The sequence below is a fragment of the Aythya ferina genome (assembly GCF_964211825.1).
Source record: "Aythya ferina genome assembly, chromosome: Z".
NCBI classification, from domain to species: Eukaryota; Metazoa; Chordata; class Aves; order Anseriformes; family Anatidae; genus Aythya; species Aythya ferina.
The window spans coordinates 38,570,158-38,592,543 of record NC_140299.1 but is presented as its reverse complement, the minus strand read 5'-3'; the positions used below and the strand labels follow the sequence as shown (position 1 = coordinate 38,592,543).

General features: G+C 38.1%; 1 protein-coding gene across 1 annotated transcript in view; it reads right to left on the bottom strand.

Moving 5' to 3' along the window:
* Positions 1-22,386, bottom strand: part of LOC311427331 (uncharacterized protein) — a gene marked incomplete at its 5' end in the record, with an annotated part of 60,034 nt that overhangs the window by 17,677 nt on the left and 19,971 nt on the right. Inside the window, one exon of the mRNA XM_084504645.1 lies at positions 22,239-22,310. Coding sequence (XP_084360771.1) covers positions 22,239-22,310 — 72 coding nt within the window. The remainder of the gene's footprint in view (positions 1-22,238; positions 22,311-22,386) is intronic.

Below are 22,386 nucleotides of genomic sequence, written 5' to 3'. Positions count from 1 at the left end.
ACATTTGTTAAATGTTCTTAGCTTGAACTGAGTTGCTATTGCTAGGCATAAGAAATATAATACAGCTCATATCAAGGCATTGTTTTGCTAGGTTTTGCTGGGACAGAGCTAATTTTCTTCTTAATCAACTTACATAGTGCTGTTTTAGTCTAGTGACTAAAGCAGACTTGATAACACATCAATGCTTATTCATAGCTCAATGAGTCCATGACAGATCAAGACTCTGAAGAAGAGATGCAACATTATGTTCAAGTAGTGGACTTGACTATCAATCAAGCCAAGTGGGTAAGGTCTCTATGGCATGGAGGATGATGACTGAGGTATCAATATGGGGAGGCTTGACAGGCTGACTACATTTCACTACCACAGACATGCCAAGGCAAACTCATTTGTTCACACCAGTGGAAGTGAATACTGCATGGACTACCTATGACTCATACCACTGTCCAAAACATCATTTTGGGCCTTGAAAAACAAGTCTTGTGGCAACATGACACCCCGAAATAATTGAGTCAGATGATGGAACTCATTTCAGAAAAAAACAAATAGACATCTGAGCCAAGGAACATGGCATTGATTATGTGTGTCATTGCACTCATCACACAACAGTCTCTGGGAAGAGTGAAGATACAATGGAGTGTTAAAAAATATACAGATAGCAATATGTTCTGGGATATTTAAGCACTGGGATGCAAATTCAGCAGAAGTTATTTGGCTAGTTAACACTAGAGTATCTGCTAACTGACCTGGACCTGCCCAGACAAACACCTTACATACTGTGGAAGAAAATGAGTCCCCATAGCATGCTTTAGCAACTGTTGAGGAAAATCAATGTGTATACACCTTCTTTGGGAAAAGTCAAAAAGGTCATGTGATTGTTTTTGTTCTAGTCACTGTCACTTGGTTGATAAAATGGATGGGGAAATACAATGTGTGCCTCAAGGAGATTTAACCTGGCTGAAAATAATCCATGATTTGTGTTGTATGATGCCGTAGTTTTATATTTGTGACCAAAACAGAGTTGTAACTCACCAATGTTTTGGTCATTGCTGAACCATGCTTGAAAAACACCAGGGCCATCTCTGTTTCTCGCTCTATCCCACCTGCAAGTAGGCAGGGCATGGGCAAAAAATTGGGAGGAGACTCTGCCAGAACACCTGACCTGAAGTGAACAAAGAGATATTCCATAACATATAAAGTCATACTCAATGGAGAAGATTGAGAGAGTGTCCTAAAGGTGCCTTTGCTTGATGACCAATTGCTGAGTATTGGTCTGCTGGTGGTAAGTGACTTCTTTTGCACCATTTGGGTATTTATTTTTTTTTTCTTCATGTATTAAACTGTCTTTATCTCATTTAACAAGTTTCCTTTATTTTTCCCAATTCTCTCCCCCATCCTACTGGGTGTGGAGTGAGTGAACGGTTCTGCGGGGCTTAGCTGCCTAGCCGGAATAATTCATCACAGTTGTCAACTACAAATGGTACACGTAGGATGTTATTTAGGGATGTTTTGAGTAATGTGATTTTCAAATAATTCTCTTTCCCTCTAACCCAATAACTAAACATTTTACCTACAGTAAAAGCAGCAAAATCTGTGTCCTAAACATGCTTTTTTGTATGGCTACAGAGCTAATGTGTAGAGAGAATTTAGTGGCATTGGTGGTTATATGTGAAATGACTTTTCATTTATTTTGCATATGCAGGAATAATTCAAATTCAGTTTAAATAATAATAATAACTGGGAAAAAAAAAAAAAAAAAAAAAAAAAAAAAAAGATAATTGTTTGGTACTCATCCAAAAAATTCACAATTTATAAAAGTTTATCTGAAAGGAAATGACTCAGAAGTAGAAATCTGTACTGAAGACATTGTCACTAATGGCTGAAATAATGCCACAAATGCAGTAAAAGAATAATTTTTAGCTTGAAAACTTATGATGACCCAGACAACTGTCTAATTAATGAATTATTAAAATAAATTCAAGTTCCCCTGTGAAGACCAGTCTACATGCATACATGCATGTGCACACACACATTTATATATACATATGAAATTAGAGTTGAAAAGTTTTCAGTAAATTTTTTTGGACTAAATAATATAGTTCTTCCCCTTCAGACTTAAAAAACAGAACAGAAAGATTATCTCTCCAAGACACTTCTCTGATGGATTTCATATATAACAGATACAAAAATTGATTTTTAAAGAGAACCCAGTGCAGAGAATCTGTTTAAATATGCTTAATGCCAGCTAAATATGGAAAACCTGGAAAATAAAATTATTCACTTTTTTTGTGAAGGAGATGCACAGTTTGACATCACTGACATACTGAAATTATGAGTTCCCTCGTAATTTAATATTTGTTTTGTGTTTTACTTATAAGACTGGTACTTATTGTAGTATACACACAACAATGAAATGAAGTCTTTGAAAAATAGGTAGGAAAGTCCTAGTAAAAGTCTAGAGGTTAATGTCTGGAGAACTTTAAAAACTATAAGATACAAAAAGAAAGACCCTGAAGTAATTCACTTACCAGCTTTACATGGTGCTTAGGGACATGGTTTAGTGGGTAATATTGGTGGTAGGGGGATGGAAAGCAGTGGTAGGGAGTTGGACCAGATGATCTTGGAGCTCTTTTCCAATCTTTATGATGCTATGATTCTGTGCTTTAGAAGAACCTTGATGGAAAATAACCATTCTATGATTCTATGAAGAATGGTTGAGCAAATACAGTGAGGGTAACAGTCTGACTGTTTACAAGTATCTGGAGCTATGAGGGAAGACCATTCCTACCTCCATAATAGAAACAATAGAAAAGAAAGAAATATGTTATTGAAAACAATACTATCTGAAATAGTGTACTCCAAATTTTAAATGCATTTTTTCAGGGAGAAGAATTTCAGAGAAAAATAAATAAATAAATAAATAAAAATAAGAGGTTGTGGTAGCAAAACTAGAAAGGAAAAAGCAGTCCTGAATTTGAATCAACATGAACATGTCAGAGGACCTTAGATGGCTAAGCATCTAAGCCCCATCTCTTTGTTGCCACCATCAGCTACAGAGGTAAGTGGACAGGCAGAATAACTAAGCATTCAGTTGGATTTACTCCTTTTTCCCATCTTCAGCTAGCCAAGATATGTCCCTAGTAGCAGGAGAAGGTACAGTGAGGAATGGCCTTTCCTCTCTATTACAGTGTTTTGAGGAACACACGCCTGGAACACCAAGGGAGAAGCATTTCCAGTTTATGAGAACTGTGATCCATCTGTCAGCATCCCCCACTATACAACAGCTGTCATGTGATCTAATATGATGCCTAATTTTGTTACCAGACTTCTGGAAGTAGATTAGATACAAGAGGAAAAGGCTCTGAGATATTGAAAGTGGATGTTTTTTAACACAACACCAGAATGTAAGAAAAACAGCAACGACCTAACCAGGTATCTAGTATCTAGTAACAAAATCGAAAAGTAGGTTTGTCTGGCACCACTTTGTTTCCCCAAATAGTCTCCCATTTGCATATTAGGGTTTAATATTTTAATTTGATTTCTCATTGCTGTAAAAATCTAAACATTGTCATTCCACTGCATGTGAAAACTAGATTAAGATGTTACCTAGACTGTCTTAGGTCAAGAAAAATTAGATAGAAGATTGAAAATTAGACTAAATAATCAATATTGTCTTTAAGTGTAGTTTTAAACCAGATTTTTCATCTTATTTCATTGTGAGTTCACAAGCTTCTGGAACTGAAATATAAAAAAAAGCTCTGATTAACTAGCTCTTCCAAAACCAAAACAACATAGAAAATATGATCTAACCAGTCAAGACGGTGTATCTCTGATTATTTAGTTGTGATGAATAATGAGAGGGAGACTGTTTGGGTATTCTTTCTGTTCTACCTTTAGTGGAGTGTTATTTTTTTTCCCCAAGAGCCTTTGAAAGAGATTAAGATTTAAATCACCATTTTCTCTGATGAAAAGACTTTATGTCTTCCTCACTGACCTCTGTGTTCACTATACAATACATTTATACTTACTTAGGAGCTTTGATTCAGGATGAACAAAGGAAAGGGGTATCTTACTCTTAATTGACTTAGGTGTGATATTTCCAGCCCATTCATCTAAAAAAACGTGGAGAAAAAGGCATTGTTTAGAATGAAAGATACATATTATAACCCCTAACTTAAGTATTGCTCACTTCTACAGCTGTGTTCTCTTCTCTCTCCTCTTAACTTTGCACATCTCTTTCATTTTGCCTTTTCTTCTCCTATTTTTTTTTTTACTAACTTTTTTGTTAGCATGGTGTCTCTTCAAATTATATGTAATTTATTTTAATGTGCTGAAAACATACTGTAGTAGAATACTTGTGCAATAAAATAAAATATGTATTGTTCAAATGCAGTCTACTTGTATACAGGATATCAGATAAGTTCTCAAATAGTTTTTGGTGTTATGGGAGTACTTACAAAAAGAAAAAAAACAAACAAACAAACAAACAAACATGAATTTAAAAGCTTTTTTTCTGTCTAGCATACATTTAATTTAACATTATCAAAATCACTGGCTTATTTCATATTTATTCAGGTCTATGTGAGAACTGCATGTGCGAATATTTTTATTTAATTAAGATTTTGTTTGTGAAACCAAAATGGACTACATTTCCTTCCTGCTGTATTTTAGTCTACTCTGTGACCATGCAATACACTGGCAATAAACCTAACATACTCTGCATGGAATACAGAAGTCTTAGACAAGGAGCAACCAGAAACAGACATCACTCTGTCAATCTTCAGTGAAATCAGAGCCTGGATTTGGAATGTAACTTATACGGGAAAAATAAATAAATAAATTAATTAAAAGGAGTCACACTCATTTCACAATAATACAATCCATAACCCCATTAACCTCATTTTGGACTCATTCTTCACTTATTAACTACATTTATAAGTTATTTATAACTTATATTTATACATTTATAAGATTCATCCAAAATGAGTCTTTCAGAGTTACACTAATACAAATCAGTAGGGAATATGTGTTAGTGATTTTAACAGCACCCTTAGTGATGTGAGACAATTAGCTACACAGGCCTATCCACAGGTTTATTGACAACAATCAAAGTAATATTTTTAAGTTCTTCATTTAAAAAGATTAATTGTAAGAACCTGCATTCAGATTTTGGGTAATAATACTCTCAAAAATTGTCACTGGTTTGTATTCTATAAAATTATTTCTGATATCTGTGTATTCAGAATGTTGAAGTTCAGTTATTAAAGATACTGCTCTTCATGGCTGATTCAGAAGTCAAGTTTAAAAACTTTGGTCAGTTCCCAGATCTTGCTATCTGTCACACAGATAAAGATAAGAACATCAGCAAAGCAGATCTGGGGTAGACTGATTTGACATTTCTGGTTTTCCTTAATGACTTTGGAGATAACAGTGTATTCACCACTGTAACTCACATCAGAATGCTTTGCAATGGATGTGCATGTCTTGTCATTTTTGTCATCACTGTTCTCAAAATAGTGTTCAAATGGTTGCTGAATATGTTGTTAATCATCTATTTTGAGCATTCATTTGCTATAACATTAAACATCAGAGAGATTTAAGGATGTGTTTAGCTGTCAGTTGTGCTGATCCAAATCCAGAATCATTCCTGGGAAGTGTGTAAAATTAACCCAAAAGTATATATACATGTGTCAGACAAGCATTTCCTATCACACTTGATTTTGTTAAACACCATCTCTTCCAGGTTGGATTTTTTTAGGCTTGACCTTCAAAACTGATTTCAATAGTGTATAAGAATATTCAGCATTAAGATAGCATAGCTTCATCACCCTCTGGTAGTCAGGAATGCTTCCAAAACTCAAAAACATGCAGTGATCTCAAGTTGACACAAGGGTCTTTTCAGGGAATATATGGTCTTCCTTACCTAGATAATATCTGAACTTCCTCTAATTTACACTGGCCTTCCTCTAACTTACACTTGCTCTGAATAAGTCCCATCTTCCTCTCCAACATGATTCAAAAGATTCAACATTTATGAACAAAAGAAGAATATTTTATGGTTGTTCTAAGGCATAAAATTAAATTTAGTTCCAATGCATAAAGCATGATAAAGCCTTAGCTATCTCCTGCTTCATCTTTTGTCCTTGATGTTGAAAACATGACAATTACTTCCATTATGTGAAAGGCAATAGGGAGAATGGTTAATAAATTTCAGAATGGTCTTCCTCTCTTCTTTAGATGGTTTCTAGAGGTGTTTCAGGATCCATCTTTGAATAAGTGTATAGGCCTCAATACGATGCACATCTTGAGAAAGAACCTGCTGATGAAGCTAATTTTGCTGTCTTACAGAACTATAGAATTATAGAATAGAATAACCCATGTTGGAAGGATCATCAAATCTGACTCCTGGCACCACACAGGAACACTCAAAAATCAAATCATATGTCTCAGAACATTGTCCAAATGTTTCTTCAATTGCACCAGGCTCAGTGGCTTGACCAATGCCATGGGGAGCATGTTCCAGTGCCTGACCACCTTCTTGGTGAAGAACCTTTTCCTAACACAAAGCCCTGTCCCAGCTCCATGCCATTCCCTCAGGTTCTGTTGCTGTGCCCAGAGAGGAGAGCTCAGTGCCTGCCTTCTGCTCCCTTCATGAGGGAGCTGCAGGCCACCATGAGGCCTCCCCTCATCCTCCCCTTCTCTGGGATGAACAAACCAAGTGACTTAGCTGCTCTTCATACATCTTTCCCTCCAGGCCTTTCAGCATCTTTGTTGTGCTCCTTCGGACACTCTGTACCAGTTTTGTACCCTTCTTCTATTGTGGCACCCAGTACTGTACACAATGCTCAAAAACTTACATTGCACACACTATTCTTGATGAAGAATATATAACACAAGAAAACATTCTTGTGTTATGGTAGGTGATATCTATGGCAGGTGACATCCATTTTCACATGGTTGTTTTATCTACGTGAAATAAGGTAAGATTGGCAAGTGTCTTTGCAAGTTACTTAAGAACAATATGTCAAATTGCACTTATTCAGGCTATTTCAAAAATCTCCATCTATGGAAAAATAGTAAGTAAGACCTGCAGAAGATGCCATTACTGAGAATTAGGGAATGGAAAATAAATGAGTCTTTAAAATACTATTTTTCTTCTGTCACACAGAAAACTGAAATTAAAACAAACTGTTTGGAATAATGTTAGAAAGGATCAAAATAAATAAATAAATAAACACTGGTAAAAATCTGTTGATTGAGTTACTAGTGTTCTTTTCATAATTATGTCATTTTTTACACCAAATTGATAACCTAGAATGATTGACTTTTAAAAGATTATCTGAAGTAGTAAAAATATAAGGCAAGAGTCTAATAGTAGAGGAAGGTGCTAGCTTTCAGTTATAGAGTGGAACATTAATAAACCACAAATTGATGTTCAAATTAATCAGCCATTGGCTACCAGTTGTATTTTAATATAAATTCTGAAGTAATGTTAAGTATTGATTACACTGACTATTTGTCTGGAAAGAGAAGTAATGTTGACCAGTGTCTATGCTAATTACATTAATACCGTGCACTGTTCCGTAATAAGAAAGCACAAGAGAAAGTGCCCAAAAAAAAAAAAAAAAAAAAAAAAAAAAAAAAAGTGAAAATTAAATAGATTTATTTATTTATTTATTATTTATTTATTCATCTGTTAATTAAGAACTTCTGGGCTCAAAACCACCCTTATATTATAATTATTCATGAATATATAATAGAATTCCATTCAGAGTAGGAAAACAGTGTAACAGAAATCTAAAACTTACTTCAATACACATTTTTCTCTTATCTTCGTCTGGTGCAAATTTCACTATCTGAGTGCAACTTTTGTATATAAAGGTTTTTTGATTGGTTGGTTGTTTTGTTTGTTTGTTTGTTTGTTTTGTTTTTTGATAAAATTCACATTACCTTTCATAGTGTAACATGAAAAATATTGCTGTCCAAGTATGGGTGCATTTTTTGAGCTACAGTATGCTGAAAATGTAGCTGTTGATAGTAAAACTGCATTAAAACAAAGTCCAAAAGGTGTGGAGAAAAATCTAAAGTGTGACTCTCTGTCTATATGTTCCTATGATGTGTGTGCCAAAGAGCATAAATTGATTTTCTTTAAAATGCATCTTCTGTGCATAACGTATAATTTTTGCTTGTATATTTGGTGTATTTCAACAGAAACAGTCTTGCAAAGAAGATCCCATAAAATGACAATGCCGTGTTAAACAAACAAACAAAACAAAGTGTTACAAGTTTTCAGAGTAAATAAAAATTAGAAAAATCAAGGACTGGAGATAAAAGATTAAATTTTATTACTGATGAAATAAATGCCTATATTGGAATAATTTCACAAGGCATTCTTAAAAAGAAAAAAAAAAAAAAAAAAAAAAGGAAAGGAAAAAAAGAAAATCCTGTCACTGGCAAGCAGGTTGATCATCTTTTTGACCAGGAAATATTTACAAATTAAACTTTCTCAGTTGTGTAGAATGCTACTGATGAAATTAATGATAAGGAGCTGTGAACATGAAATGGGTAACTCTCAGGCAGAATACTTAATATTAAAAAAATAAAATCTGTGTACCACTCTGATACAGCAAACTTAAAACAGACATATTTACCTGCAGTTACCTTGACCAATACTTACTGCCATAAATGTTACATCAATGATTAAATGAACATCATAGAGGCTCAACATCTGTTTTTATTAAGACTGAAGCCCTAGATGATATTTAAATGATTTGTCTATTTCTAATGCAAGTAGCAGAACTTGTTCTGTACTCATTAGTGTTAGCTGTTGAGATGCTGGAAAAAATAACAGAATATTCTCCTGTAATTATGTTCATTGAAGTTATAGCTTTTTAAGGGAAAGAAATCAGAAGTCTGATTTGCATTGGAATGCCAATTGCAAGGGAGAAATGACAAACTCCATGTGTGTTGACAGGGAGGAAAAGACCAGGTATCTCACGGGCAAAGTAGACAGCTGGAGCTCATGGGGTAAGATCATGATGCCTGGTTCCCTGTCTCCAGGAGGGCACAGATACATGATGATTCAGTTGAGTTAACAGAAAAGGTAGGGTTGCTGGAAAATTGCTGTGGTTGTGTCATAGCATGATACTCTTTCCTGTAAAGGTTTGTGATGCTGGGAATGTCCAGGAATCCCATAATCCCATGGGGAATTCAGCTGTACTCCATGTACTCCATGCAGTGTTATTTTCTGTAGTTAATCTTTGTGCATCTTTCTCCTCTCCCAGGTAAAAGCACACAAGAAATTCAGATACCATGCTGGCTAAATTCTCTAACTTCTTTTCAGCCTTTTGAGGATTAAAAAAAAAAAAAAAAAAAAAAAAAAAAAAAGGCTTTAAATCCCTGTTGTTTGTTTGTTTGTTTATTTTATTTTCCATTCTTCTTTTGAGCTTAGTCTAGCTGGTATCCTTAATTTATGATCCTGCAGATTTACAGGCAGGGCTCAGCATAGCATGTGCTGACTTGTATTTTGCACCTGGTTTATTCTGGAATAAAATGAGATTCCAAAAATTAAAATGTACCTATCCTATTTAGATTTTTTTTTTTTCATTAGTGGAGATAGACAAGGTTGACTGTATTTGTTGTTGTATGCTGCTACCCATCACCATTACTATTGCTTTCTTAATTTTTTTTTAAATAGTCATTTATCATTAGTTGCTATAAGCATTTTGCACAGCTATATTTTTCTTAGGAAATGGTGGCGCTATCGTTGCCAATTTACTATAACAATTGTTGAAAATAGCTTATACAACAATGTGCTCAAATAGCCCCTGCTAAAATCTTTCTTGATCCTTTCATATGTTCATTCCCCTGGGAATTCCTATAGCAGTGGCTATCCCAAAGGCAGGAATCAGCTGCCCTTACTGAAGAGGTGGCTGTTATTTTCTGAGCTGTTGTTGTTCTTATATGAGACCAACTCACCAATGCCATGGTTTGTTAGTCACTTATAATACCTTGTTCTTGCAAACCAGACTCAAATACAAAATAGGCATTCCCTGCAAGCTGAGTTCAGCTTTTGAAGAGTAAACAAACATTTCATTAAAATGGTCTCACTAAAGACAGGCAGAGAGATTTGAACTGAGCTGTCACCTTGTATTAGTCACACACATAAATTCGGCCATGTTACAGTGTTCACTTGCTGTATCCCAGAGAGAGCTTGTGCAGGACAGTTCTTCAGGTTTCCCTCTCTTTGTTTTGGAGGTTTTGTCTGGGGAGAGGTTATGTTCCTTGGTATGTCCAGTATGTGTTTGCATCAGTACTGTTGTACTAATGTTATGTAAATATACTCAAATACTGACTATGAAAGCCATAATTGCTATTAGGCCAATGTAAATAAATATGTTTGTTAGGAAGACTACTTTTTCTCTGTCAGTTCATCTGCTTTCAGGTCTTAGACACAGCATTTCTTATGTTGATGGTTTCCTGGTTTTTTTTGGATTCTTTTTTCCCCAGTAGCAACGACAGTGAGTTCAGTCCTCACATTTACTCTGACAGCCTGACAACTGATATCACCAGGCCACAGCTAGGAGTGGTTTATTACTTTTACTAGGATTTATTTAATTCAGCCTCACAGCCTAAGGGGGTGGGGAAAGAGATTTAACTAAAAATTAAATTCTTGTAGGAGTGCTTTTAATATAAGAAAAATAGACAGGAGGAATATGGAGAGAAGGCAGCAAAGCAATGGTTGGAAAAGCATGTAATGTGAATGTGATTATTAAATATAATGAATCATGGAATTGGGCTTGATTAAACATGTATGAATTAAAAATGAAATGAAAAAGGAAAAGGAAAGGGAAAGGGAAAGGGAAAGGGAAAGGGAAAGGGAAAGGGAAAGGGAAAGGGAAAGGGAAAGGGAAAGGGAAAGGAAAAGGAAAAGGAAAAGGAAAAGGAAAAGGAAAAGGAAAAGGAAAAGGAAAAGGAAAAGGAAAAGGAAAAGGAAAAGGAAAAGGAAAAGGAAAAGGAAAAGGAAAAGACTTCATAACATGTATGATAAGGTATTAATAAAACTGTGTCTGAGATTTTTAATGCAGTACTGCCTGGATTTTTTTTTCAAAGTATTGCTTTGAAAATGGTAATTTAAACCAAAGACTAGCTGAATAATTCTTGAAGGTTTTCTTTTCAACAACAAAATCCAATATAAACATTTTTTTCTTTTTATTAAATAAATATTACTTTGCTTTCCAGACTCAAATGCTGTACTACTTTCCAAATGAATAAGCAGACAAAAAAAAAAAAAAAATAAAAGATGTTTTAAAAGACAGCCATAGGAGTAAAGAAGGATAAATTGAGTTTTTCATGGTTTACTTCTATGAGCCCTTGTTTGTTAAAGAAGACTGTGTAAACAATGAAATTCTGAGATCTCCCTACTGTGTTCAAGTATTCCATATTCAGAGAAAGTTCCCAGCCCAGTCCTCTTGTCTGATTACGAAATTTCCTCTCTAACCTGGGCCATCAGAAAACAATCATTTCTTCCACACAAGCTCCTGAGTCCCAGATGAAGAAGTTCTCTAAAGGTGTATTTCAGTGCTGTTGGTAAAATTAATTTATTAATGAAAACTAAACTTGAGAAATAAATGGGAGGGAAATAGGTGATCATAATTATAAGCTGTGTTAATCTCTACATTTTATTCACTTCTGTCCCTAGAAAGTTCTTTTGAATCTGTGAAACTTTCATAATGAGCCATCGAGTATGCTGAAAAAGCAAGCACTGTTTAGAACAAACCCAAAGCAGGTTCCTAGCCATGGGGAAATAGAATGTTCTTTCTGTACAGGGCTGAGCAATGCTCTATGTCCATAAGGAATCTCTTTCATGTTTATGAGGTTTTATTTTGTATTAATTCCTTGCTGAACACACATTAAACAGTCACCTAACAGGGATATGCAGAATTTCATTGAAAGCTGACATGATGGCAAGCAATCATCTCAAATAATAACAGTATTAGGACAAAATGACTCCCTCATCTGTCTTCCTAGGAAGCTGTTAAAAGGATAATAGGATTACCAAAATATACTCCTTTTGATAATCTAGAATTTTCAGGTTAATATCAGAGCTGAATTTATCCTGAATCAAAAAAATATAAGTAGCAACCATGTAATCTCAGGAATGATGACACTGAGTAATACAAGTGCTTCATTCAGCAACATCAATGATCTCTTCCCCATTCCTTTTCCACTTACAACTTTCAGTAAAAATATAGTTGGTTTAATTCATTTTTAATTAATGATAATCTGAACAGACAAATTCATCAGTTCACTTAAAACCCGTGTCATGTATTTCCGTAAAGAACTTTGAAAATAGACTAATATCTATAGAAAAACATCTGTAAAATAAATAATAATAAGGAGACAATCTTAGGAAAGATACAAGTTCCGAAACTCTTATTCTTCTGTACTGACCAAAATCAGTCAGGGGACTGAAATGTTTGATGACAGTTATAGTCACCTTCTATACCGGTGAAACTTCATTCTTTTTCTTCTGCTATTAAAAGGGAAGAGCCTGTTTCAAAATCACAGAATCATCTAGATTGGAAGAGACCTCCAAGATCACCAAGTTTAACCTCTGACCTTACAAGTTCTCCACTAAACCATATCCCTAAGCTCTACATCTAAACGTCTTTTAAAGACCTCCAGGGATGGTGACTCCACCACTTCCCTGGACAGCCCATTCCAATGCCTCGCAACCCTTTCAGTAAAGAAGTTCTTCCTAATATCCAACCTAAACCTCCCCTGGCACAACTTTAGCCCATTCCCCCTCATCCTATCACCAGGCATGTGGGAGAATAGACCAACCCCTACCTCGCTACAGCCACCTTAAAGGTACCTATAGAGTGAGATAAGGTTGCTCCTGAGCCTCCTCTTCTCCAGGCTGAACAAGAGGGGAGGGGAGGGGAGGAGAGGGGAGGGGAGGGGAGGTCACTGAGCACGGAATTTATGTGCTTTAGCAATGGTTACTTTTGAAGATATTTTTTTTACAGAATTTTGCAAAATTATTTCTCTTAAGAGTTGAGCCCGTGAAAGTTTACGCTTACAATGGATTGCTTAGCTGAAGAATTTTGGATGTTACTTTCTAATGGCATGTGTAGGCAAATTAATGGAGAATTAATTTAGACACTATAGTTAAGGCTGTGGAACAGTTTCAATAGAACCCTTTTTCATAAGCTGGGCTGATAATTCTGAAAATATCCACAACTACTGCAAAAATGTTCTGTGCTGAGTCACTAGATAAAGATCACAATTGTTACTTTCTCAGTTGGAGTAAATCCCCATTAGTTGCAGAGTCATGCTGTGAGGTGGAAAATAGTCCAGGATGTGTGAAATCTTAGCATAGATGATAGATAGATTACAGAGAGAGACAGAGAGAGATAAGGACTCTGAAATTTGCTATAATGGAAGTATTAGATTAATTAATTCCATTAACATTTCATTGTTTAAGGAGACTAAATGCTCCACAGTTATGGGAATATAGGCACATACTCTGCAGCAGCCCATGACTCAGAACATAATTACGAGTAAGATACCTTGAAAATCACAACCCTTGGAACAGCGAGAGCAGTGGAGGTAACAAAAGGTGTGCATTTGTCTCTTAGGGCAACTGACACTGAAATTCAGGAAAAGGAAAGAAAAGAAAAAACAAGTAAGGAAAGAAACTAAAGAAAAGGAAGGAAGGAAGGAAGGAAGGAAGGAAGGAAGGAAGGAAGGAAGGAAGGAAGGAAGGAAGGAAGGAAGGAAGGAAGGAAGGAAGGAAGGAAGGAAGGAAGGAAGGAAGGAAGGAAGGAAGGGGGAAAGAGAGAAAGAGGGAGAGAGAGAGAGAAAGAGAAAGAGAGAAAGAGAGAAAGAACATAGAACACGCATTTCGGTTATGACTTCTATTACTTGTGTTTTGTACTACTCAAATCATCATCAAAAAGTGCAATAAAAGCAGAAAGTAGTTCTGCTGGGAGAGTTCCTGGGGTACTGCTGCACTTGGGAAGTCACTCTTATAGAAAAAGACTGAACGGCTTTATGATCAAAAACTGGTGAGACCACTAGGTAGTGAGTGGGTAGGCAAAGTCTTATAGGTCTGTGAATCATGTGTGTTGCAGAAGATTAAAGGGTTATTATTGTATTATATATTGTATTATTTTTTTAGATCTCAAATGTACAAACCAGAGTCCCCAGAACTATCATTCAGTTCCATATTCATGTAAGTAAGAGTTAAAATTTGAATAATGATTTTATTTAAACAATTCTACTTCAGCCAAGGATTAAAGATTTAAATAAAAACTCTGCAGCCTGGTCCATGACAGAGAACACCTCCATGTGGGTTTCAATATGATAATTTTAGAACCCTAAAATCAATCCTAAAATGTGGATTAGCATTGGTCTCCTAAACTAGAACAGGTAAGAAATGAAATATTCTCTGAGGAGGTACCAAATATGAAGTTTGAAGACAGAGGCCTAAGCCATATCTCAAAGGGAGGAGATGTTGGAGATTTTTGCTACTAAACTTAGACAAATATTTACTTTGTAAGGTACAAACTTTGGTTTCTGAAAGATTTTTAACTTCATCAAAGATTAATTTTCATAAAAATGGCAAGTTAATCTTTCCCAGTTGTAAATACTTATTCTGTGTTGCTGGGTTAGGAAAATTTTCCAGAGAAATTACCTGTAAAATTTTGCATTGAAGTAATTTGGTCCCCAGAAGTATTTGAAGTAATTTAGCAGATATTTTAAAGCACATTACATTCAATTTGGACAGAAAAGCAGGCCTACAGATTTTTTGTCTAGATACTTTAAGCCTGTCAAAACATAATGCAACAGGAAATTCTAGGTGTAGGTAAAAAGTATGAGAAAGGTTAGTTCCTGAAGCAGGGAGGTACAACAATTTCAATAATTTCTTTACTAAATTTTTCAATACACTGAGGACCTCAGACACCTCCCATCCAGCCCTTTCATGGTAGCATTGTCCTTGATATGGCAACATGTCATATTGGAAAATATGTCCTTGATATGTTAGATACAATATGTTAGATACAGTATGTTAGATATGTCCTTGGAATTTCCTTAACAAAAGGTTATATCTGTATACATGATTTTTGCTGTCTTTCCTGTGAATTGATTGTGCCTAATAAGCAGTGAAGATCATGGAATTATAGAATCATAGAATGGTTTTGGTTGGAAGCTACTCTTCACAGAATCACAGAATCAGAGAATCAGAATCACAGAATGGATGAGGTTAGAAGGGACCTCTGAAGATCATCTAGTCCAAGCCCCCTGCCAAGCAGAATCACCTAGAACACATTGTGCAGGATGGCTTCCAGGTGGGTTTTGAATATCTCCAGAGAAGGAGACTCCACAACCTGTTCCAGTGCTCTGTTACCCTCACAGTAAAGATGTGCTCCCTTATATTGAGGCAGAACCTCCTGTGCTTCAGTTTGTGCCTATTGCCTCTTGTCCTCTCACTGGGCACCACTGAAGAGACCAGCTCCATCATCTCAACACCCTCCCCTCAGATATTTATATACATTAATGAGGTCTCCCCCCAGTCTTCTCTTTTCCAGACTAAGCAGGCCCTACTCTTTCAGCTTGTCCTTGTACTACAGGTGCTCCAGTCCTCTACTCATCTTCATAGTCCTCTTCTGAACTCACTCCAGTAGCTCCATGTCCCCCTTGTACTGGGGAGCCCAGAACTAGATACTCTACAATACTCTACTACAATACTCTAGGTGTGGCCTCACCAGAGCTAGGTAGATGGGGAGGATCACCTCCCTTGACCTGCTGGCAACACTCTTCCGAATGCAGCCCAGAATACCATTGGTCTTCTTGGCCACAAGGGCACATTGCTGTCTCATAATCAGCCTGCTGTCCACCAGGACTCCCAGATCTCTCTCTGCAGAGCGGCCCTCATGCAGGTCAGCACCCAGCCTATACTGGTGCTTGGGATTATTCGTCCCTAGGGGCAGGACCTTGCACCTGTCTTTGTTGAACTTCATGAGGTTCCTCGCAGCCCAGTGCCTGTTGAGGTCCAGGCTGGACTGCCCTCTGGGGTATCAGCTACTCCTCTGAGCTTTGTGTCATCAGCAAATTTATTGAGGGTTCGTTCCATTCCACCATCCAGGCCATTTATGAATAAATTGAACAACACTGGACAGCCCTCTGAGATCTGCCATCCAGTCAATTGGCAATCCACCTCACCGTCCACTCATCTAGTCCGCACTTCCTGAATTTATCTATGAGGATGTTATGGGAGACAGTGTCAAAAGCCCTGCTGAAGTCAAGGTAGATGATGTTCACCACTCTCCTCTCATCTACCCAGCCAGTCATCTCATCATAGAAGTATATCAGATATCAGATTGGTCAAACCTGATTTCCCCGTGGTGAATCCATGCTGACTATTCCTGATCTCCTTCTTATTTCCCACATGCTTGGAGATGACCTCCAGGATGAGCTGTTCCATCACCTTTCCAGGGACGGAGGTGAAGCTGACTGGCCTAAGTGGCCTAGCAATAACATCATCCAGCTCCATCAGCACCTGTGGGTGCATTACTTCAGGGCCCATGGATTTGTGGATATCAAGTTTGCTCAGATGATCTCTGACCCAATTCTCTTCAATCAACAAAAAGTCCTTGTTTCTCTGGACTTCCTCTCTTGTCTCCAGGCTCTGAAATTCTTGAGGGCTGATCTTATCAGTAAAGACTGAAGCAAAAAGGGCATTCAGCTACTCTGTCCTCTCCATATCATTTGTCACCGGGGCAGTACTGACCAGCTGTCTTGGATCCCCTTCTTTCCAGGGCCCTAACACATGGAATTCTTCAAAGTATATCCCCCAAAAGGCCAAAGTTTGCTCTCCTGAAGTCCAGGGTTGCAATCCTACCTTTTGCCCTGCTTTCTCCTTGCAAGATCCTGAACTCCACCTTATCATGGTCACTGCAGCCAAGGCTGCCCCTGACCCTCACATCTCCAACTAGTCCTTCCTCATTTGTTAGTAAAAGACCCAGCTAAACACCTCTCCTGTTGGCTTCTCCACCATTCCTGTCAAAAAGCTGTCATGAATGCACTGCAGGAACCTCTTGGACTGTTTGTGCTAGCTGTGTGGTCTTCCCAGAAGATATCAGGGTGGTTGAAGTCCCCCACAAGGACCAGGGCTTCTGATTGAGAGGCTACTTGAAGCAGTCTGAAAAAGGCTTTGTCTACCTCCTCTTCCTGATCAGATGGCCTGTAGCAAACACCCACAACAATGTCAGCCATGATAGCCTGTCCTTTAATCCTTACCCTTGAGCTCTCCACTTGTTCTTCTTTCACCCCTGGGCAGAGGTCCATGTGCAATGTCTTACAAAAGAGCAACTCTTCCACCTTGCCTGCCTGGCCTGTCTTTTCTAACAAGCACATAGCCTTCCATGACAGGATTCCAATCATGTGAGTTATCACACCATGTCTCTGTGATTGCAATGAGATCACAACCTTGCAACTGTATGCAGATCTCCAGTTCTTCCTGTTTGTTTCCCATACTACGCTCATTAGTACACAAGCATTTCATGGAGTTGAAGTGCCATCTCTCATGTTGTATGTGTATATATAGAAGCACTTCAGATGTCTTTCATCAACTCAGCCCTTTGTGGGGCAGACTGAAGGGCCTCCTCAGCATGCAGTTCCTCAAGAATTGGCACACAGTCCCATAGCTTATCACTGGTGAGGCTGGTTTTGCCTCTCCCCCCCTTCAAATCTAGTTTAAAGTCCTGACAATCAGCCCTGCTAACTCCTAGGCAAAAATCCTTTCCCCCATCATAGAAAGGTGCTCCCCGTCAGGAGTCAGGAGGCTCTGTGTAATGTAGAGCTTCCCATGATCAAGAAACCCAAAATTGTGTCAGTGGCACCAGCCTTGTATTTATCAGCTGGGTTTGCCTGTTTCTTTCAGTCTTAATCCCCGCTATTGGAAGCATGGAGAAAAACACTACCTGTGCATGATCCTTCAGCCAATTGCCCCAAAGCCCTAAAGTCCCTTTTGACTGCTCTTGGGATTCTCTTTGCCACATCATCATTGCCAACTTGAAAAACCAATAAAGGGTAATAATCAGAGGGGCATACCAGGCAAGTGATTGTCCAAGCGAAGTTTCTTATTCAGGGAGACAGCAGGCTTCCCTATGGGCCGGGTCTGGATGACAATCAGGCACTCTATTCCCTTCAGAAGGAAGGCCACTATGACAATAACACTTCTTTTTTCTTGGTGGGGCTTGTTGTGATGTGGGGTGTAGGTCAACTTGCCTGGGTGACTCCCCAGGTGTGGATGGACCATGATCCACACTGTCATTTGCTTGCCCATCAATTGCCAGAGCCTCATACCACAGGGTGCACAGGGGGACCTGGGAAGATGAGGTAGGCAGCAGGGGGGGTTGTCTGCTGTGCCAAACACGAACCTGCTTCCACTCCCCCCGGTCTGTTAGGTCCTCTCCCTCTGCCTGGAAATGGGGTAGGAGATCCTTCATTTCCTGCCCAGTGACTGGCTAAGGAGTCTGCCTCAGGGATAGCAGAACTCTACCCCACCAGTCAATCTCATTCTCTTACTCCCTGATGCTCCTCTGTCTGCCCATGTCCTCCTGAATTTCTGTCACCATGTGAAGCAGTTCTTCAACCTGGGGAAACCTCCCACAGCTGTGCTCTCTACTGCCATCCTGTATCAGCGTAAAAGTAGGGCACACCCAACAGTCTGACACCTTGGTGGCAGCATGTTCCTCCCTGAACTCTGGGAAGCTGCATCAGCAGTGGTGGGTGCTGGGCTCCTGCAGGCCATGGCCTTCTGCCAGGTGGTCACCATTGTTGCCGGGACTAGCTGGCCAAGTTTTAGCGCCAAGTTTCAGGGGCTCAAACTGCAACACATACTGCCATGCCACATCCTGCTTGCCTGGCCTGGTCACCATGCTCCTGCTCACTTGTTGCAATCCCTAGGGCCTGCCTTTGTACAGCAGAGGAGGGGCACTCCTGGCTCTGCCCATACCCCGTGAACCAGCCTTATGAGGGCTGCCGTGTCCTGGCGGCTCCATTGGCTACCTCAAGTGGCCTCAATGCAGAAAACCCTCTGCCCACCACGATCCCCCACTCTGCTGCAGAACACGTCTGCACTGGAGCCAATCACCTTGAGGATCATCTAGTTCTAGCTCCCCTGCCATGGGCAGTAACACCTTCCACCAAACCAGTCTGCCTAAAGCCCCACCCAACCAGACCTTGAATACTGCCAAGGTTGGGGCATCCACAGCTTCTCTGGGGAATCTATTCCAGTGCCTCACCACCCCTGTCACAGAGAATTTCTTCCTTATATCTAATCCAAATTTACTCTTATTCAGTTTAAACACATTACCCCTTGTCCTATCACTACACTCCCTTACAAAGTGTCCCTTCCCAGCTTTATTGTAGTGCCCCTTTAAGTACTCAAAGGTTATTATAAAGTCTCCCTGGAGCCTTCTCTTCAGGCTGAACAACACCAACTCTCTCAGCCTTTCTTTGTAGGAGAGGTGCCCCAGTCCTCTGATCATCCGCAAAACCCTCCTCTGGACTCATTCTAATGTGTTCATATGCTTCTTATTTTGGGGACCCCAGAGCTGAATGCAATACTCTTGGTGGGGTCTTATGAAAGCAGAGCAGAGAGGAAGAATCATCTCCCTTGACCTGCTGGACACATTTCTTTTCATACAGCCCAGGATACTGTTGGTTTTCTGAGATCCAAGTGCACATTGCCATCTAATGTTGAGCTTCTCATCAACCAACATCCCCTAGTACTTCTCTTCAGAGTTGATCTCAATCCATTCCCCACACAGCCTATATTTGTGTGGGATTGCCCCAGCTCAGGTGCAGGACCTTGCACTTGGCCTTGTTGAACTTCATGAGGTTTGCACAGGCCCACCTCTAAAGCCTGTAAAAGTCCCGCTGGTTGGCATCCCTTCTCTCCAGTGTGTTGACCACAGCACACAGCTTAGTATCATCAGGAAACTTGCTGAAGGCACACTCTATCCCACTGTCCACATCACCAGCAAAGATGTTAAACAGTGCCAGTACCGATACCAACCCCTGAGGAATACGACTCGTCATTGACTTCCACCTGGACATCAAGCCATTGCTCACTCTTTGAGTGCAACCATCTGGCCAATTCTTTATCCTCTGTGTGGTTCATCCATCAAATCCATGTCTCTCCAATGTAGAGACAAAGATGTTATTTGGGACATTGTCAAAATGCTTTGTACAAGTCCAGGTATATGACATCTACAATTTGCCCTTAGTGAAGCCATATTGGCTGTCACCAGTCACCTCCTTATTTTCTGTATGCCTTAGCATAGTTTCCAAAAGGATTTGCTCCATGATCTCAGATGGTTTCAAACAGGATAGAATTTATTTAATCAACTCATGAAAAAGCCTTTTCCAAATTCCACCACCATTTTCTCTGGGGTTTGGAATCTGTTGTGAGATGGTTGAATCCTTTTCTGCTAAAACAAAGAGTACATCACTTGTCTTTGGAAGTACCAAGTATAATATACGTATGGTTTGTTGATTACTGGCAGAATCTTAGAAAGCAGTATATTCAGTAGTCTGTTTTTTCATCATGATTAATATTGTGTTATGTTAGATGCTAAACTGACATTCATTGCTGTCCTGAAAAAGTATAAAGTGAGTCAGAGATTAAAAGTATAAAGTATATATAGTATAAAATATAAATATGTCTATATATAAAGTATATAAGTATAAAGTGAGTCACAGATTAAATAATCCAGTTTTACATATATGAATACAACAATTCGGAGATTCCTCCTCTGAATTTCAGAGCAGAACTGGATATATTTAAACAGAAAAAGTAGGGAAATTTAAAGTAATTTAAATGTATTTACTAAAAAAAATTAAAGGTTCGTGTCTTTAGCAACATGCTCTAACAAACCTTTTTTGTGCTGTCTATAACTTCCATGGTAATTTTCCATTTACATACAAAACAAATACTCTTATTTGTAATTTCTCCTTAACATTCCTTCTGAAGGATCATAGAAGTGTGCTAATTTTCAATGGTTTTTGGAATGAGAAGCTTCATTTAAGAAGAAGAAGAAGAAGAAGAAGAAGAAGAAGAAGTTTGAAAACTCTATAAAGTTATGGGGAAAAAAAAAATAAAAATATAATAAAACACTTTTCCTAACTCTAGGATTTCTTTGTCCTTGAAAGAAATAAAACATTGTCCTCTTTATTAAATTTATTTTGGGCCAACTGATGAATGGAAATAATGAACAAATAACAAAAATTTAAGTGCCCAATCAGATATGATATATATATATTTTTTTTTTTTTTTTTTTAAATTTTAGACTCTATTTGCTTTTTTTTTTTTTTTTTTTTTTTTTTGTCAGAAATACTCTTGTATAAAGTTACGAATAACTACCATGGAACGCATTTCTTAAAAATGGACTGTTTCCAAACATAGGCAATTAAATAACCAATACCAATGACTGGTTTTACTATAGTTTTATTTGTCTTGTGTTCTATCTCTATGTTCTGTGTTCTATATTCTAAAGTTCTATGCCACACCCATACATGAATATATATATATATTTGGAAATATACTTTAAAAAAGTATATTTCAGACAAATTTGCTGTTCCACTGAAATTAATTCTCTGCAGAGTAAAACGTATAGGATGTTGTTTGTTAAAAATCTTGGAAATATCTTGGAAGGAGAATAAACAGTCGAAGGAGATAAAAACAAACAAAAAACAATCCCACTAGGTTAAACAGTTTAAAGAAGAAGTGATAATTATAATTATTTGTGAAATCACATATGGAAATTTCTCTTGAATTGTCACTCTCTGTCTTTTTTTTTTTTTTTTTTAAGATATTTCCAAGATTTCCCCTGATTAAAAGAATAAACTGGGGACAAGAAAAACAAAACAGAGGAGGAAGAAGATAAAGACACAAATGGACAATGTTTTGAAATGCTAGTTGTGTTGTCACTTTATCTAATAGTATTCCAGGATATACTGGCTGACTGTGAAATTGACTGGGAAGGAGAAGGAACGGTAAGAGGGTATATAAGCATTCTCCCCAAAGTTTTATTCCCACAACCTTCTCCCACTGAAAGGCTAGTTCACGCTAAGGAAGGTCCCTGGCCATACTCAGTCCGTAATTTTATAGCCACCTCCCTTCTTCCAGCTCTGTTCCCGAGAGCTCCCCCTTTTGTCCTCACCACTTTTCCAATGCCGCTGTTCTTGCAAGGAGAGGTGCTTGGACTCTCGCTGTGCAGCTGCAACAACACGACCTGCAAGTGAAGGAAAGGAGGCAGAATCGACTCTTTTACTGATCCAGTGATCCAAATTTTTTATGGATTAAAATGC